This window comes from Lissotriton vulgaris, chromosome 10, assembly GCF_964263255.1.
Source record: "Lissotriton vulgaris chromosome 10, aLisVul1.2, whole genome shotgun sequence".
Classification (NCBI taxonomy): Eukaryota; Metazoa; Chordata; class Amphibia; order Caudata; family Salamandridae; genus Lissotriton; species Lissotriton vulgaris.
The window spans coordinates 1,138,985,807-1,139,005,619 of record NC_141698.1 but is presented as its reverse complement, the minus strand read 5'-3'; the positions used below and the strand labels follow the sequence as shown (position 1 = coordinate 1,139,005,619).

Below are 19,813 nucleotides of genomic sequence, written 5' to 3'. Positions count from 1 at the left end.
TGTTGATCGCAATACCTCCACCACATGCTCATCAATGCATGCGTGTGCAAATCACCACCTAAAACCATGTGTAATAACTAATAACCCTAGGTATTCAAAGAGCCACAAACGTGCACTCTTACCTTCACTTGTAGCCACACGAAGATGAAGTGCCAGACTCCTCTTCTACAGAGTAATACCAAAGAAAAATACCAAAGAAAACCTTCTTGCTTACTATGTTTCCTCTAATCTTTTTAAAGTATCTCGTTCTTAATCAGAGCATCCAATACTTACTCGAGAGGAGTCTGGCACTTCATCTTCGTGTGGCTACAAGTGAAGGTAAGAGTGCACGTTTGTGGCTCTTTGAATACCTAGGGTTATTAGTTATTACACATGGTTTTAGGTGGTGATTTGCACACGCATGCATTGATGAGCATGTGGTGGAGGTATTGCGATCAACAGGTGGCAGGTGAACTTTGTTGAGCATGGATTTTCATTGTAAAAATATACGCAGTTTCATTATTTAAGATCTTCTGGTTTCTATTCACAACAAATTGTTGCATGAATATTGTACATGTTTTCTTTACACAATTGTGACAGACGTTTATGTTATTTATAGCGCATTCCCCTGACGAAGGTGCATACCGAAATGCATTGGGACATGGCTTCATGAGTTATCTGAGGAATTGATATTTGTCTTTGATGGATAAAGAAGAATAAATCTTTTTTGAAGAAAGAAAACGGAAAAGCATTGTTTGATGAATACATTATTGGTGTTATTTATATCATTTATGTTTTCAGCACAACGTGGATAAATGTTGATGTAATTTTTCCAATAAGGATATTTTCACTAATCGTTTCTGTGGTAATATTGTTAAAAAATGAGTAGACAAAACAAAGGTTAAAAACTCAACACGTAATTGTGTGTATGTGAATAGTGCACCCCATACCACAGGTTTCTGTGAATTTATTACAATTTGTACCAACTTGACTAGGGGCTAGTCAAGATATGGGTTAGCACCATTTATAATAATTTTGTTTAATTTCAATTTGATTAAGGAGTAAAAAGAGGAGTGCTTAGCGCATAACATTATTGAACGTAACCTACAAGTTCATCACACCTTACCACCCCCAAGGAAATGGGTTGGTTGAGAGATTCAACCGTACCCTGAAGGGCATGATTATGGGTCTGGAAGCACCCATGAGGCGTAAGTGGGACGTCCTCTTAACATGCCTGCTCTTTGCTTACCGTGTGGTGCCACAGAAGTCTCTAGGGTTCAGCCCTGTATGGCCAACCAGTGAGAGGACCTCTAAGTCTGGTCAAAGAAGGCTGGGAGCAATATCCCAGGAAACGTCCCCAGAATGTATATAGCTACATGCTGGTCTTCAGGAACCAGACTAGGCGTTTCAGAGCCCTTGCTGAGGCAAATCTGGAAGCCAGCCAGGAAGAAATGAAGCGGTAGTATGACCAGAATGCCACTCTGGAAGAGCTTCAACCTAGACAGAAGGTGTGGGTTTGGCCCCCGTGGAGCCTTGTGCGCTCCAGGATAAGTGGACACTCCCCTTTGAGGTTGTGGAGCGCAAGAGTCCGGTCACCTATTTGGTGGACTTGAAGTCTCCCAGGAACCCCTTGAGGGTCCTGCATGTCAACCGCCTTAAGCCCCACTTGGAGAGGTCTGAAAGGGGCATGCTCTTGGCAACAGATGATGGAATGGAAGAGGAGACTGAGCCTTTTCCTGACCTCCTGGTAGCCAGAGAGCAAGATGGGCCAGTGGATGGAGTTAACCTCTCTCCCACCCTGACCTCCGAGCAACAGAGTGACTGCAGCCAGTTGCTGGAGCAGTTCTCTGACCTGTTCTCCCTGGTTCCTAGTATCACTGATTGGTGCGTCCATGATGTGGATACAGGAGACAGTTTACCTATGAATAGAGCTCCCGGTTTTATGGTATTTATTTTTTGCCATTTCCGTCTGTATTTATCCATATTTATTTTTCAGGCATTTTTTCTGTATTTATCCACATTTATTTTTGCCACAAGCAAAAGATGAGGCTACAGCTAGTATTTTTCCACATTTATTTAAATTGACAATGCAACGCGAGGAGCTTGTAAATAAGCCCCAATCTGTGATCTCTGTCGAAGGCCTGGAGGCAGGCAGGACACAGGTCATGTTGGGTCATTAGATTCCTGCTTGGGGAGAAAGGAAGATTGCTGATGGGTAGAAGATTAAAAAGATCCTGTTTAAAAGATTTAAGCCTATTGGCTTGAATTCCCATGATACAAACGTGCAGAGCTGTGTTCAGTGAATAACCACAGCGTCCGTTGAGATTGATGCAGACCCAGCGCGCGTTTATTAGCCCTGGGTCTGTGTGTCACTGGACGGCCGTGCTGCGCCTGGGACTACTCACTGGACTGGCGCAAGCCTAGAGGGATCCTATCACTGATACGCCTTGACATACCCCCGAATTATGGCAGCCTTTGGTGGCTCGTGGCTGAATTCATGAGCCTGCAGCCACTGCCTTGCAGAGAGACGCTGCTTTAGTAATTAATGGAGCCGTCCTCGCCACACTCCAAGTTGGGACTCTGCTTCCGGCCCAAGTAAGTACCAGCTTCTGTAAGCTTCCCTTCCTCCCATTCCCTCACTCCCCTTCTCTCCCTCCCCTTCCCTCACTCCCCTTCTCTCCCTCCCCTCCCCTCACTCCCCTTCTCTCCCTCCCCTTCACTCACTCCCCTTCTCTCCCTCCCCTTCCCTCACTCCCCTTCTCTCCCTCCCCTCCCCTCACTCCCCTTCCCTCACTCCCTCTGTCACTCCCCTTCTCTCACTCCCTCCCTCTCCTTGCCTCACTCCTTCCCTCACTCCCTCCCTCACTCCCCTTCCCTCACTCCCCTCCCCTCACTCCCTTTCCCTCTGTCTCCCTCCCTCTACCTCCCTCTGTCATCTCACCCTGCCTGTGTGTCAGCCCAGGGTGCTTCCCGGGCACGCACACACAGCCGCCCGAGCACTTCACAGGTCTTTAAAAGACCATTTGCATGTTAATGGGGCTTTTGAATTTCACCCCTTCTTAGGCCCCCACAGAGCAGCAGAGTCTCCCATAGTCGCGCTCCGCTCTAGTTGCAGACAGTCTTTAAAAAAAATGTTCAGCTTCATCCTGACATTGTTAGAATCCATTAAAAACCTTTGACAGGGCAAAATGTTCTGTGTGACACCCGATCTTATTTGTAAGGTGTTAGTGTGATTATTGGAGGCGTTGTTTAGAGCTCAAAGAGGTTGTGTTATCTTTGCTGCAATGTGCGGCCAGCCATGAATGTCACCTGGGTAAAATAACAAAAATGTGTAATATCGGTTCCAAGCTCTGCAATACTCATTCCTTTGCCACCGCTCCGATCCTGCATTGCTGAAAAGCAGGAAACTTATCAAAACTAAAAAGAAAAAGCAACAAAAAAAAGTTTTTTGTTGCGGCCTGTTCAACTGCAGCGCCTTTAAGCTTCCGGAAACGTGCGATTTATAAATAAAATGAACATCACATCATAATATTTTTAAAACAGAAAGGTAGACATAAGGTTTTCTTATGCACAGGATAATGGTGAATTATTTTAGCTGACAGTGTATGGTTGACTAAACGTTGCAATTCATAAACTGTTTTCACAGTTAGACAGTTCTTGTGGGCTCGTTATGAAACTGCGATGTCGATGTTGATCAATGGCTATGGGGACAGGTTAGCGGTCTCTGCAAAGCAATGTGGAAAATGTATTTGAAAACTTCTGTTCGAGAAATCAACGCATGGCTGTATATAGAACAATCCCTTTTCAACAATCCCAAATGCAGTTAACTCCATATTCATATGTCAGTCTTAACATTTTATTTTAAACACGGGTGCAATGACTGGAAGGTCCGCGGGCCGCCAGGGAAGGCTTGTCGGGCCGTACTAGGAGTACCCGTGTTCTAGAGGAACCGGGCCGACCCGCCGACCTTAACAGTACGGTAAGATTACAAGGGAAGTGCCCTTCAATTTCTGGTGCTCTGCTGCAGTTTTAAAATCTTCTTTTTCTAGTTGCTTAAATGGATGTAAATTCTGATACTTATATCCTGTCTCCCTATTATGCGTTGCTTTATTTTGCTTATGAAAGTATACTCATGGTAGTTGAAATGTCACTCTTATTTACATAGCAATCTGAAACTTTGGCAGCTACGAAGTCCGTCCTAATCTGACTCTGGCAGCGGCTCTAAAAGGGGTGAAATAACAAAGCAGCCTCATTAACAAATAAATGGTCTTTCAAAGACCTGTGAAGTACTTGGGTGCGGCTGGCAGCTCTGTGTGCACACGGGAAGCTGGGGAAGCTGTCACCTCTTAAGCCCCTAAGGAAGGTGAGACACCAGATGGTAGCACAGCAAAATATACTAGTATTTTCCCGTTTTTATATATAAATACAGATAAAGGAAAACTTGTTTTCCGTCTGTATTTATATGTAAAAATCCGTAAAAACGGAAAACCCGGTGCCCTACCTATGAAGCACAAGGCTTACAGGGTGACTGACAGGGTCAGGGCTTGCATCAAAGAGGAGGTCTCAAAGATGCTTGCTCTTGGGGTGATTGAGTCTTCCAGCAGTCCTTGGGCCAGCCCAGTGGTCTTGGACCCGAAGGCTGCAGCCCCGGGTGCCACACCCGAACTCCGGTTCTGTGTGGACTACAGAGAACTCAATTCAGTCACCAAGACTGACGCGCACCCCATCCCCAGAGCTGTTGAGATCAATGATCGGTTAGGGGCTGCACGGTACCTCAGCACGTTTGACTTAATGTCTGGGTACTGGCAGATCGCCTTGACTGATGGGGTCAAAGAGAGGTCAGCATTCTCCACAACAGATGGGCATTTCCAGTTCCGGGTTATGCCATTTGGGGTGAAGAATGCCCCTGCCACCTTTCAGAGGTTGGTCAACCAGGTGTTGGTTGGGCTGGATGAGTTCAGTGCTGCCTACCTGGATGACATTGCAGTGTTCAGTGTCACATGGGAAGAACATCTGCGCCACCTCTGGGAAGTGTTGATGGCACTGCGCAAGGCGGGCCTCACGATCAAGGCGAACAAGTGCCAGATCGGGCAGGGTTCTGTGGTGTACTTGGGACACCAAGTTGGGAGCGGCCAGGTGGCGCCCCTCCAACCCAAGACTCAAACCATCCTGGCTTGGGAACCCCCTAAAACCAAGACAGAGGTGAGAGCCTTCCTAGGTCTCACCGGGTATTATAGGAGGTTTGTTAAGGGGTATGGCAACATTGTTGCACCCTGACAGAGCTGACTTCCAAGAAGCAGCCAAAGAAAGTGATCTGGACTGACAACTGTCAGATAGCTTTTGACACCTTTAAAACTGCCATGTGCACGGCGCCCGTGCTCCTGGCACCCGACTTCTCCAAAGAGTTCCTAGTGCAGACAGACGCTTCAGAGCATGGTGTAGGGGCTCTTCTCTCACAGATGAATGAGGAGGGCTGGGACCAACCTGTAGCCTTCATCAGTAGGAGGTTACTTCCACTGGAATAGGTGTGGAGTGAAATTGAGCGTGAGGCTTTTGCTGTGGTCTGGGCACTGAAGAAGCTAAGACCCTACCTGTTTGGAACTCACTTCCGAGTTCAGACAGACCACAGGCCCCTCAGATGGTTGATGCAGATGAGGGGTGAGAATCCAAAGCTGTTGAGGTGGTCCATTTCCCTACAGGGTATGAACTTCACGGTGGAACACCGCCCTGGTTCAGACCACGCGAACGCTGACGGTCTGTCCAGGCTTTTCCGCCTTAGTGATGAGAACTCCCTGGGGTAGGGTAGTTCACCACACATTTCAGCTGCAGGGGACACGTGTTAGACCTGGCACCATTGGCATGGGTCTCCCTTCCATTTTTGTTGCCGTTGCCGCATTTGTTTTGCTGGTGTTAGCTGCTCAGAGCACTGTGCCACTGCCAATCAGAGCCACAGTGCAAGTGCTCCCTAGGTAATGTGTATATGTTGATTGGTTTCCATGATTGGCTTATTTGGTTTACTGTCAGACCCCAGTAAAGTGCACTGGCAGTGCCCAGGGCTTGTAAATCCAAATGCTGCTAGTAGCCTGCAGCACTGGTTGTGCCACCCACAGAAGCAGCCCGGTAAAATGTGTCTAAGGTCTGCCATTGCAGAACCTGCGTGCAGTCTGGTAGTGTCATGCTGCAAGTGCACCCACTTGCCAGTCCCAAAACCTTCCCTTAACTTCATATTAGTCACCCCTATGGTAGGCCCAAGGGCAGGGTGCATTGTAAGCATAAGGTAGGACAAGCCCTGGTGTGTCTGCCATGTCCTAAAAGTGAATTACAGCCATTTTCATTTTTCACTATTGTAAGGCTACCTGTTCTCATAGGCCAGAATGGGCTGTTGGAATTGTTACATTGTACATTCCTAACAGACTCAGGGAACATGGTAGAAATTCGAGTTTAGTATGCCTGAACTCAGAATAATAAAATGCATCTTTTAGTAAAGTTTATTTTAATATTCTGTGTTTGCAAATACCACTTTTAGAAAGTTGGTATTTGCTTGCCTAACCTTTTCAGCCCGCCTCTGCTAGGATGTGTATCTGCTGTCTGGTTTCTGTGTGTGTGAGACAGGGCTGGGGAATTCCAGAAGACAGGCTGGGCAGCCAGGTGGTAAATAGGATGATTACACCAGGATGGGTGGGAGGAGTAACCCTTGACTCTGAATAGGGCTGTGCTCTGCCACCTCAATGCTGGCACCACCTCCTGTGGAGCGTCTGTTGTCTCTGCCCTGCACACTGAAAGCAGAAGCCTGCATCCTGTCAACAAAGTGCTGAGAAACTGGACTGAACTAGGCACAGTCCCCCTGGCCTGAGAGAACAAAAGATTTGCAGTATGAATATAGGAGCCCTGCTCCTACGAAATTAGATCCTGTTTGAACCAAGAAGAACCTCTGCCCGACAAGCAGGACCTGGAAAAGCTGCAAGGAGGAGTACTGTCCCTGACCTGGGAGATTGGCCTGCAGTGGTTGCCTTGCTGTGGAAGGAGAGGGAAAGACTGAAAGAGACTTTGTTCAACTTGTGACTTCAACAATCTCCAAGGGCTTGTGGGTGAGATTGCCCCCTGAACGGAGTCCCAGTACTATTGGACTCCTCCTGCCTTTGCCAAGAGCTGCTGGAATTGCCTGTTTCCTTGTGCCGCCGGAACCGTAAGCAGAGTGCGCCTCGAGAAACCCTGTCTGCCTTGAAGCCCGTGCCGTTGCTGTCCCGCACTGTGTGTTTCCGCTTTCCTACAAACCGTAGCTCGCACCGTACCTCAGCCGGGCCGCACCGCAACCCGCTTCCCCCCTCCCCTCTCTGAGCCGCACTGCTTGTTGCCTCCTGCCGCTGGGGATTGAATCGCACCATCCGGTCAAGTAAGGCCCGTACGCTCGAAGCGTACCAGCCGCCGTGCAACGCTCTGGTGAGATTCCCCGGCAGTGCTGCACTTGAAGATTACAGCTTGTATGTACGACACGCACCAGCCACCTTGTGCTGCACTGCTCATCTCGCACAGCCAGCCCCGCTCCTGAAGGTACGGCTCGAATGCCGCATCGCACCGGGATCGCACCGCAATCGCCTAAAGCCCCGGACTGTCCACCTCATTCTCCAAAGTCCCGCTCCCACGCCTCGCACGTAGACGTCTGCCCGAGGCGGATTAGCATCAGGAAGACGCTGACAAACGTCCCGGGTACCCCTTTTCTCCCTGCACGCATCATTCGAGCCGGACTCCTCACTATCTAAAGGTACTGTACTTTGACTCCTACACCTGTGGGTACGCCTCGGACCGGAGAGTCCGCAGCGCCTGTGCGGCCCCTTTAGACATTGTTTTTCATCGTGAGAGTCGGACAAGAGAATTACGCACTTTAAAGAACTCTTTTTCCTAAGATAGTATTGTGGCCTCATGTTTAAACGTTATTGGGTCTTGTATTAAGCCTTATATAGAAATACCTATTTTTGATATAAAACCTAGTGTGGCATCCCTTTTGTGGTGGTGTCATTGAGTTACAGTATGTGTAACACAAATGCTTAACCTGTAGCACGCTTCTGAGATAAGCCTTGTCTGCTTGCGCCACACTACCTAAAGGGTGAGCAGGGGTTATTTTAGAGGGTGATCTCCTTATCCTGACTAGAGGAGAGGGTCCCTGCTTGTCACAAGTATTTACCTGTGCCAACCAGAGAACCCCAAATCTAACAGCACTTAAGAGTATATGGTATGGCTATATCATAGAACAGCTATAAGGAGATGGTTCCGAAAGCTGCAGAAGGGCTCTGATCATGCTAGAGCACCCTCTCACATAAAACCAAGCATTCTGCCTTCAGGATTGTCAAGGCCTACCATAGGAGTGACTTATAGGTATATATGTGTCTATATGTAAGGGTAGATATGGGTATACTATATCTAAGCAAGGGGTGATTACACCACCTTGCCCAAGCTGAGTGATCAGCCTGTGGTGTCAGTTTGGATGGCCAGCCAGGGGTTGCATAATACATGCTGCAGCCCCTGGTAGGCCTTGGATGCACCTATGCCCTTGGGTACCTATGGTACACTATACAGGGGCTCACAAAGGTGACCCAATTCCCAATTAGATATGTAAATAAAGTACATGGTATCAATTTAGAGAGAGAACAGCTGGGCTCTGGGTCTGATTAGCAGGGCCACAGCCACACTAAAGTCGAAAAACCGGAGTATCACAACAAAAAGTGCGGGTGAGAATAGGAAGCAGACCCTACTCTCCTACACTGAAGTTAATAGAAACTAAAAAGACTGTCATCAATGACAGATGCTGCAATGAAGTTGTGTAAATATGTTTAAATGGAGGGCCGAATAGTTTCAGCACAACTAAAATAAGCTCCCAAAGTGGAGTAGGTGCATTTATCTGAGGAAATACTTCTTCAAGCCTTCAACGATGTTTTCTTTGACAGGGACCTTACAGAAAAAAAAGTCTGATTAGGCCCCTTTCTGTAAGAGGTGCAAGATGGGCCTTCGCTGCAAAATAGCTTGAGAGAAATGCAACAAGGAAAAATCCCTTCTGCAGGAGATGGGATTGTGACCATGCTGCTCACATGATAAGCAACATCTTTTCCACTTGAAGGAATTAGAAGCCCTTCTTGAAGGCCTTTTGACATCTTTCAATATGTCCTTATATGATTGAGGTAATCTCAGTCGCTCATACAATGTGATTCTAGAAGCCAAACTGAGATATTCAGCTTCAGGCTGGATCTCAAGTGGAATAACTGACCATGTGATCAGGTAAACAGGTTCAGTTTAGATGGTCATCTCTTGTGTGGCTTTAGTGACATCTGCAGCAGATCCGGGAACCACCATCATCTGGGCCTCTCGGAAGCAATATGTATTATTGTTGCTTGGTTGTTGGAAATAACCGCACCGGTGGAAAGGTGGAAAGTAAATTCCGTGACCAATTTATAAACTAAATCTTGCCCAGAAACCCTGGTTCCCAGCTCCTGGGTGCAAAGTCTTGGCCTTTTTGTTTAAATATTCAGCAAATTGATCTATTGCTGAAGGACCCTCCGAATGAGCACTGCGAAGCTCACAGTTTAAATTCTTGATAAAGCCCGCTTAGAAAGTCTGTTTGGTAACTTTGAACTTGTGATAAGAGAACTGCTTTCCTTGTCAGACCTGTGGCGAGAGCCCATGGCCAGACCTTCTGCGTCTCCACGGTCCCTCGAGCTTCTGTATTCCTGTTTGTTCAGGTAATGCATCGTTGTAATGTTGGCATCGGCATCTGGATTAAGATATTGCTCATAGTCAGAGATGTTGACTAGGCCTTAAAAAACTAGACGCAATTCTGTAAATTCGAGATGTATCCGAGAGGGATACATCTGCGCCTAGAAAAGTACACTTAGCAGAAGATTGCCGCTTTTGCACCACTACGAGAGAGATTGCTTTGCAGCTATCGAAAGCTGAAGCTCTGTGTCAGCTGATAACCCTCTGAGACAACTGGTCATCGAGACATTGTTGTAGTAGTCTTGTGTGCATCCTTGTAGTTAGGATAATGAAAATGCAGGTGGCATAGAATACAGCAAGGGAAGAGATCTGAGCTTTTAGATTAAGGCACTTCTCCCAGATTGATGGCACTCTCGTCTCCAAGTAAATGCTTTTCCTCGTTCTGCATCTAATGCTGCTCGAAGAAGACAGATTTCTGCAGATTTGGTTGCAAACCTAGGTGAACCAGAAGCACCCAGCTCAGAGTATGGTGCCACTCTTTGTGAATCATGTACTTTTATCAGCTAATCGTGCAGTTATGGATAAACAAATATTCCCTGATGCCGCAGGTGAGTTGCCACTACTAGCATGCAGCTGGAGAATCTTGGAGAAGTGCATTTTAGACCCAAGGGTAGTACTGTGTTATGTAGGTGGGAATAATGTATCATAAATTGTAAGAACTTTTTGTGTTTCTTTGTGAAAGAACAAGGAGTTAAGAATCCTGTAGATTCACAGGGCACATCCAGTCTCCTCCTCTCAGATGCGGAAAATTGGCTGAGTGTCAGCCTGCAAAATGTCTCTCTTTTGATCTACTTGTTGGCAATATGCAAGAACTTGATTGATCTAAATTACTTCTTCAAGCCTTTTTGTCTGAACCAGAAATTATCTTGAATAAAGACCTCTCCCCCTGTGGGGGAAGGGACCTGGTACTTTCATCTATTTGTGTAAGAACCTAGAGGTTTACATTTGACGAACGTATCGATTGAATTTAAAAGAAGGCTTTGGTGAAATAGCCAGTTGCAGTACCTGAAAACACAGCGAATAGCCATCTCTTTGGTACCCACTTGTCATCGTTGGTTTTTTCTATTCTTCAAAATGCCAAGTTATAGCGCCCATCACTGAGTGGTCACTGAGGTGGGAGGAGTCCTCGCTCGCGACTGCTGGAGGACTGTTACCCTACAGAGTTGGAAGACTGAGCTTGGGACGACTTATGCCTTGAGCCTTTCCTCTTCTGTTAAGAATGCCTCTAGCACTGTTGTTACTGCTGATGGAGCCAACGATGGGATTGAACCGGTTGTCAAGGATAACTTCTACTGGGACCTGAAAAGTGTATCATTCTCTTTCAGTCCACCTGCCTTTAGGGTCTCCACCTCCTTTGGCACTCTTAACACTTCATGCCGAGTGTGCTGGCCGAACAAGGAAGACCCGGAAAAGGGAAGCCTGAGAACGTTTGGTTGCACGTCTGGTTTCAGGGGAGTAAGATGCAACCAGGCAGACTAACGTATGGTGATCCCTTGGCTGCAACCTGCAGCAGCCAGGTATGCTACATCAACTGCACTGACAGGTTAGTTCGAGACTAGGAACCCTTCTCCAACTAACTCCTCAAAGACCCATTGACGATATCTTGGCAGGACATCTGAGAAACTCTTTAGGTCACCCCAAATTTCATGGTAATAACGACCTCTTACAGCCACCACGCTATCTGTTTTCAGGACTGTGGATGCTGTGATACATCTTTCTACCTGCCATATACATCACCTTTACAGGAGATGCTTACATTTTAGGGGAGGAAGCATTCTTCCTCCTTACTGCTCAGAAGACAGAATCTTCCTTCGAGTCGGATTTCAAAAAGTCATTGTCGTGCTCGTGTGGCATAAAGATTTCAATGGCTGTCGCTGCTTTCACCAAGGCCGAAGTAAGGAATTTCTCCTCTGCCCATTCAGATAGGCCTAGAACTGGTGGTGGAAGGGGTCTGGGAAAGCCTTAGGGTTGAAGAAGCGCCATTATCAGCATTACGGATATCTGTGGAGTCTGCAGAAGGATGCAGAGTTTAAATGTTCCTCATGCCAGCCGAAACATCATGACAAGTGATAATATCCACAAGACAACCTACAGCTGACACTGGTCTGTATGATGACATGCTGTTCCATTATCCCAGTATAAAGATGTCGGCAAACAAGATGGGGGCCAGACTCCTCTCCCTTCCTTCGTGTGTGCAGTGCTTTCAGGCTCCTTGATTTAAAAGAAAGGGCTTGAGGGGGAATATCGAAAAAAAGACTGAAAGTAAAGTTTGCCTTGGAATTATTGAGGTGGTGGAAGCAGGTTAAGAGTTTGTAAAGGTGCTTGTAACGCATGCTCTGCTGGAACCATGAATCCAGAAGGTCCTAAAAGTAGTGGACATTGGTCAGAAGAGGGTGACAGCTTTAACTGGTTCTTAGTAAATCAAGTCAGGAGATAGGTTGAATGTAGAACATGATTTGCAGGCCTGTTTACAGAAATAGTGCTGTACTCAGAGCAAGTGAAAACACAGTCGCTCCTCCTGCGGTGAGCTCTTGAACAAAGATAAAAAAGTTCCTAAAATGGTCATTAAATGGGCGTAGTCGATGTATAGTAGTAATTGGTACTTACTTGTGGTAATGCATGCCGTGGACAAATGGGGAGAAAGATTAGAAGAGCGACGATGGAGCCAGCAAATTAGAAGCCTATGGGCGGCTTAACTCCACAAAGTATATACAACATGTCTCTTTTCGAAACAACACATAGACAGTCTAGAGCTGAGACCTCGAATGTAGGAAACCATATTGTGGGACGTCGAGCAACGGGGATAATTGTGATGTCGAGCAACATGGTGAATGTCAAAATGATTGATGACGAATGTGAAGCAGACATTTGCCAGGGCTGCTTTGTCACTGAGAATTTGTCTAATGGGTGTCAACGATGGTGCTTCAAAGATGAGCTTGTTCTCCACAGTGAACATGACAGGCCGTAGCTTTAGCTGACGTCTCTCTAGCTATCCCCTTGTGAATGTCCTTTAGGGATGCAGGCATCATCACAGTGTGAACTGAAGGTTTCCATGGAGGGCTTGTTCGTCTTTTTCTTCCCTTTCATCTTCAGTTTTCCACAAAGCCTCATGCCTTCCCTGGCTTTCAGAGTCCTTTTGGTATTTTTATACAATAATATAAATAATAATAATTCATACTTGTAAAGCACAAACCTATCACCCCTTATGGTTTCAAGGCGCTGGGGGCCGCTCATTCACAGACTGAGATGGTGGTAAAGTGACCACACACACTTGGTCTGGGTCTGAGGCAGCCTATTTTCTTTAACAGGATGGACAGTTCACAAACTGAGAAGGCGTGACAGCAGGACAACCAGTAGAAACATTTAAAAAACACCTCATGAGACTTTCAAGTTGGAAAAAAATGGTGATTAAAATCGAAAAACAATGTATCCTGAAAGAAAACAAACTAAGAAAACAGGTTAAAAAGCTGCCAGAGTATTTTAGGAGCCCGAGCCCTGGAAAACAAGCATTGGCAAAGCCAATTGGTCTTGGCAATGTGTGAGCTATTAGCTTTGTCAATACCAATGTTTTTCCGCATTGCATGGCCACATGGTAAGTGTTCCCCAGGCAGATGCAGCACCCAAGTGCCCGTAGCTGGTGCGCTGTTACTTCTGTGTGTGACCACGGGCATACATGAGCAAGGCACCCCAAACTAAATTTACCATTTGATAGAGAGCAAAAGACAATATGAAAAATGTCAATTAACTTTAATGAGTGCTGCCAAATGTACCTAGTAAAATCATGATACTTATCTTGTTCACCTCTCAAGAACAGAAGGTACCGTCTGCTTTAGTGCAATTCATACTTGTGACTTGCATGCTACACAATAAATGGCTACTGCAGGCACTCAACCAACTGAGAATACGACTGGCTAGAAGTATCACGGCCAACAATCATCAAAATGAGGAAGTCACTGCATGTGTAGATTTAAATTCAGGAATCCTTTAATTAATCTATTCATTCTTCCTACTACATGGTGTTTTGTGGGTCACTGTTGTGTCTATTTGTTTGATATAAACATGGTATAGTCTGACCATTCCTCCCTTCCAGTCAGTGAACTGGATTTACACAACCACCTAGATGTCAAGGCCCTTGCAAGAGAGTGGTAAGCCAGTTCAATCGGCCACTGTACTTTTATCACTGGGTCACGTGGCCGGTTACTGGCAGGGCTAACTCAGCCTTTGGACGTTCTGAGGTTGGTAAAACTAATCCTGTTAATTTGTGTAATAGTACTGAATTCTTGCATACTTAGATATATCAGCCTAAAAATGTTATGTAATAGTATTTTTTTTTTTACAACTGTTGTTATTTTGGCTCGCCCGGGGCACGGAGACCGTGCACATGCAAAGTTCCTCTTTGGCTCCCCTGGTAGATTTCAATTTTCAAAATCGGAATAATGCTGGCATTAACATTTACCAAACCCTCATCTCAAAGGCGGGATGCCCTCTGAAAATACCTTTATTTTATCTTGCAATAAGCATTTGACTGATAATTTGCTTTTAACCTGTAAATATGCAAAATAACAAACCATGTGCTTGCTTATGTACTTTGTGCTGTATTCTCAACCACAAAGTGCTTTCTACACAGATGCCTAGGAGTGCAGTTGGTGGCATGTGGTGCTTTACAATGATCAACCAGTGAGTTGAAACAAGCCCTTCCCGCATCCTGTTTTATTACTAACCATCGAGCCGAGCTCGTTAGGACGTGTTCCTGTTTTTTGTAACTATCTCAGGTATTGGGACTGGGGAGAGAATGAGTGAGTGAGGGGCAGCTGAAACAAAATGGTCACTTGACCTTGCAAGGCAATGGAGATCATGGAGGGGATTACTGACAATCTCACTCTCTTCCCGCGAATGTTCTCCTGGTAATCGTAAAACATGCTGTGGCTTGAAAAACCTGCTAAGAACATGAATCACAGGCCTGTTCCATTACGGTCGGAGAAGCAAAGGGCAAGCAGCCACAGGGGTTCGGGGGGAAGCCAGCAAAAGCTGGAGGAGGGTGATTGGGGAATGGGATAAGAAAAACTACTGAGTGAGGGAGAGCAATTTCACGATGGTCTGAGAAGCAGAGGGTAAGCAAAAATGGGGCAGTGAGATAGAAAAAGTGACAGCTTGAGGAGTGTGATTGGGGGATAGGACAATAAACAAGCTGAGAACATGATTTGCAGGCCTGTTTACAGAAATGACGCGGTGCTCAGAGCAAGTGAAAACACAACCGCTCCTGGGGTGGGCTCTTAAACAAAGTTTCTAAAAGGGTCATTAAATGGGCGCAGTCGATGTATAGTATTAATTGGTACTTGCTCGCGGTCATGCGTGCCGTGGACAAATGGGGAGAAAGATTAGAAGAGCGACGATGGAGCCAGAAAATTAGAAGCCTATGGGCGGCCTAGCTCCACAAGGTATATACAACATGTCTCTTTTTGAAACAACGCATGCACAGTCTAGAGCCGAGCCCTAAAAGGACTCTGAGGCTATGCCAGTAGACGGCATTAAGGGAAGTGGAAGCCCATGGACTCCTACAGAGACTAGGGGCTTTTTGAACTGTCATTTTGAAGCCTATCAGGCTGCACTTTTCCTCCTTGGACAGACATGTTCGGGAGCAGTTTGAGTTATAGGCACTATGGTGTAGTTTTGGGGAAAGGGTGTTTTTATATTGCTAAACAGTCTAAACTTTGTTGATATTTACAGGTTTTTGAAGGTGGGTAGAAAGACAGAGAGAGAGAGAGAGAGAGAGAGAGACAGAGAGAGAGAGAGAGAGAGAGAGAGAGAGAGAGAAGAGAGAGAGAGAGAGAGAGAGAGAGAGAGAGAGAGAGAGAGAGAGAGAGAGAGAGAGAGAGAGAGAGAGAGATCGAGAGAGAGTGTTCCAAGGTCCCTGCACGCTGGGGTAAATATTCTTATGTTTTTGCCCACCAGTTTAGATCCCAGGATGATGAATGGAATGATCCCATTAGTTGGAAGGTAGGGAAGCAGGGCTGGATTTCCACTTCGGGAAAGGTCGTTGTGAACCGTCCTGTTGTCACTTCATGAATTGAAAATTCATCAGTAGCACTTTCCTTCGGCGAGACAGAGGACATAGTGTAAATGCATCTCGCACGTCACTCTTTCTAGAACCGCACTTGATTTACGATGGGCTTTTGAACATTTCCACACGCTTTTTCTATCAACACATATCCATCTATGCAGCCCCATGTGTTTCCCTTCGCCCACCCCTTCCAATGCCCCTTTTCAAAGTCTGATAGGCTGGAAGGGGCTTTGCACAACAGGAGAGGAATACATGTCTGGCATCTGTGTTGCGATGTGACAGCTCACACAAGCTACTAGGTGTGTGCTAGTGCACAATAGTGACAGTGAGCACGAGGGAGCATCAGTGGCCAACAGTGCATTAGTGCACATCCGTGTGGCTGGTACTGAATAAATGTGCATTGGAGACCAGTAGGGCAAGAGTGCACAGCAGTGGGGCATTAGGGCGCATCAATGCACTATGAACTGTGGTGCATGAATGTGCACCAGTGACTAGCGGTGCATGGTTGACTTGTGCTGCACTAGAATGATTTAGTTAGGAGTGCTTCACTAATGCACATAATTTACCACTGGTGACCTACTGCACATCAGTGAGCTAAGGTAGAGTAGGGTGCATCAGTGCCCAGCAGTGCAATGTGTGCATCGGTGATCAATGATGCAGAGGTGCACAATAACGATCACGGTGCACTAGGGTGCTCCAGTGATCAGGAGTATGCTACAGTACACTAGGCGAGGTAGAGACCAGCGACACAGGAGAGTGCAAAGTGACCAGTGGCACCTGAGGGCATGAGTAACAACTCGCATTGTAGAATTCCCCAGCAACCAGTGGGCACTAGTGACCAGTGGTAAACTCACCAGCAACCAGTGGTGCACACACAAACACCATGAATGTATGGTTTACTAGGGCATATCAGTGACCGGTGGCCAATGCGGATCTCCTCCCCGATGCCAATGGTAGTGTCTCGCTGAATTCTCACCTGCAGTGCTCACCTGCCCCAGACCCAATTAATATGATCCTATCTTTGTCTTTCACATGAGCAGAATCTTCCTATGCGAGGGTGAAAGCTCTTCTGTTCTGCTCTTGCAGATCATCCTGACCCATCCCCGGCACGTCTGTGGCATCAAATAAGGTAAAGCAAATAATGTAGTTTCCCCATTCACCCAGCATGCAGGGGGTGGCTTCATGGATGGTAGAAACCTATCTAAGACTCAATGGGGATAAAACTGAGATCTCAATTTTCGGAGACAAACAGGACATGTGGTCTGAGGCCTGGTGGCCAGATACGCTTAGATCTTGCCCTCGCCATGGCCTCAGTGACAAAAATGTAGGCATCATAGTGGACACCGAACTCTCTCTGGGCCCCCAAATAAATAGAAGAGTTTCTACTGGCTGGAGCCAATCTGTGGAATTCCCTCCCTCCTTCAATTTCGGCTCTGGACCTTCATTCCTCGTTCCGTAAGGCCTTGAAGACCTGGCTCTTCACCAGCTTGAAACTGTAAGCCCTTTAACCTACGGACATCTCTGATCCTGATCCTTTCCGCCGCGCCTTGATGCCCCTCGGCTAAGTCCGCGCTTTATAAAGCTTATATTCATTCATTCATTCACTTGGGGGTAAGTCAGCAGAGCAGCAATGGAGATTTCCTTTGGAGATCCTGGTAATGTATTAAAGCAACAATAGGAATTATGTCAACGTTTATCAGTTTTAATCTCGGAGGCATGTCAATCCTTCTCGAAGGGTGTCTGATCCATTCAGAGGCAGCGTGACGCAGTCCTGTACCATTTGAAGGAGCAGCACCAATGTGGAAGATAGCGGAAGGCACGGTGGCTCCGGCACACTGGCTCCGGCACACTAGTTCACATATCCTGATAGCCTTCACCGTATTCGTTTCTAGGAGCAAATTCATGGTCCACTGTCCCTAAACAAAATAAATATATTAGTCTATGAGGTGCCAGGGACGGCCCAGCCGCCAAACGCCTTTTCCAGGTAGCGAGCCACAGCCAGAGTGAGGTGGTCATTGAAGTGATTTGCCACCACCTGGATGCCCACGGGGAGGCCCTCTTTGCCCAAACCAAGCGGGCATTGGGTTACTGGAAACCCCAAGATATTGAAGATACCTAAAGAAAGATAAGAGAGGGACGTCAGTGCAAAGAGTTTCAATATAAAAACACCATCCAACACTGGCCCTCCATGATCATCCACCGAAACTGACCAACCACGAACACCCAACACCCAAACCAAGGAACCAGGAACCCTAGACCAAGAGCCCCAAAAACCTCAAAACCAATAATGTCAACAACGCTCCAGACCCAAGAACCATCAATAGACAGACCTAAACTGCTGAAACACAATCTGATGCAGTTTATTCATGTCCATCTTCACAGGGCTGACCAACCAAAACCATCCACCAAGATCCAGATCCAAAGACCAAGGAGCCAGACACACATCTCCAATAAACAGATGATTCAACACCAATCCCCATAAATATTCAACGTAAAGAACTTAATTACTGAGACGCAATCGAACATTTCTCCTCCAGGACCAAACAAGACAATCCACCGAAGACTCAAAACAAAAGACCCAAAACTAAGGGACCAGGAACACGACCAATAACACCATTCACCTGAACACCAATGATCCTGCAACAACCACAGACAACATCGCATTGCAAAGTACAGAAATGAGGGAGGAGCCTGTACTTCCAGTCTACAAACACACACTGCTCTGTAAGGAGGACAGACTACATCCCACCTGAGAACAGCGCCACACAGAGGGTCTGCTCTGTGCTCCAACTCTAGATACAGCCACCCCTTCCACCAGCAATCCTTTCTTGCACTTTGCACACTCTCTACCAACTGTAGCAAAGACAGTCTAACATCCACCTATGCATGCATAGCTGCACTCACCGGTGTACGCAAAATTGAAGGGTACTCCGAGCGGCAGGTGGTGTTTGGGGGCAACCCTGGGGTGGGAGGGGTAAAGGAGGACCCCGTCCTTGCCCAGCAGGTTCACGAGCTCAGTTCGCAGGTTCTGGGCCATGTTCCTCATTTTCTCGTTGCCGCTCTCATTCAGTGCAGTAAATCTCTCGGTGAGAGCGAGCCCTGCGGAGGAAGCAAGCAAGAGAAGGTGTTCAGACCCCTGCTTCAAATGCAGTCCATCCAATGTGTCCAGGCACACGCTCTCACACCCCGCCTCATTAAAAGCACTCAGCTGGCACATTCCCAATCTAACAAAACAAAGAGCAGGTTCAGTTTGCCCAACTTTTACAGACTGACTCCAAAATATATCTTCCAACCCTCAAGAGAGTGCAGAACCCACAACCACAACCTCTCACCACTCCTAAAGTGATGGCCACATGGGTACAAGAGTCCCATGGGGTAGAGGCCCTCCTTGTTAGCATTCCACAGGCCTTCCCTCTCGGAGGAAGAAACATAAGCAGACTGAGCACTGACTTCCTGTGAGCACCGACTCTCTCCAGCAGGTGGAGTCCAAGCTACCAGCAGCCAGTGCCTCGCTGGTGAAGTAGGGAGTATTCAGCTGCCATGCTTCTAATGCTGCTCTCCAAAACTCTGAACCCTGGTTATGTGAACCCTCCGAACCTTCCATTCTCTGTAAATCAACAATGTCGTTCTGTTAAGTGCTATGAAACCCGACAATAAATCAATGCCTCAGAGAACACTGTTTGATATCTTTTCCTCCTCCTTTTTTGTTTTCTTCCTTTATTCTTTCTCGCTTCCCTTTCTCTTTCTTTCTCTATTTCTGTTGGTCTTTCTCTGTTTATCTTTATCTTTTCTTTACTACTTCTCCGTAATCTGCCTCCTTTCTGTCATTCTTTCTTTCCACTTCTTCTTTTCTTGTTTTTTTGTTTCTTTCTCTCCTTTGTTCCTTGCCTCTTCTCTTTCTCTACTGTGTTCCTTCTCTTTTGATTTTCTTACTTCCCTTCCTTATTTCTCACTTTGTTTTCTTTCTCTTTTTTCTTCTAGCCTTTTTTTCTCAGCTTCAATCCTTCT

At 46.6% G+C, this 19,813-nt stretch overlaps 1 protein-coding gene across 1 annotated transcript in view; it reads right to left on the bottom strand.

Annotated features, from left to right (window-relative positions):
* Positions 1-13,474: 13,474 nt before the first annotated feature.
* Positions 13,475-19,813, bottom strand: part of FAAH2 (fatty acid amide hydrolase 2) — a 153,714-nt gene continuing 147,375 nt past the window's right edge. Inside the window, exons 10-11 of the mRNA XM_086942244.1 lie at positions 18,710-18,904; positions 13,475-17,920 (exon numbers count right to left, since the gene is read on the bottom strand). Of these exons, the coding sequence (XP_086798370.1) occupies positions 17,745-17,920; positions 18,710-18,904 (371 nt within the window). The 3' untranslated portion in view covers positions 13,475-17,744. The remainder of the gene's footprint in view (positions 17,921-18,709; positions 18,905-19,813) is intronic.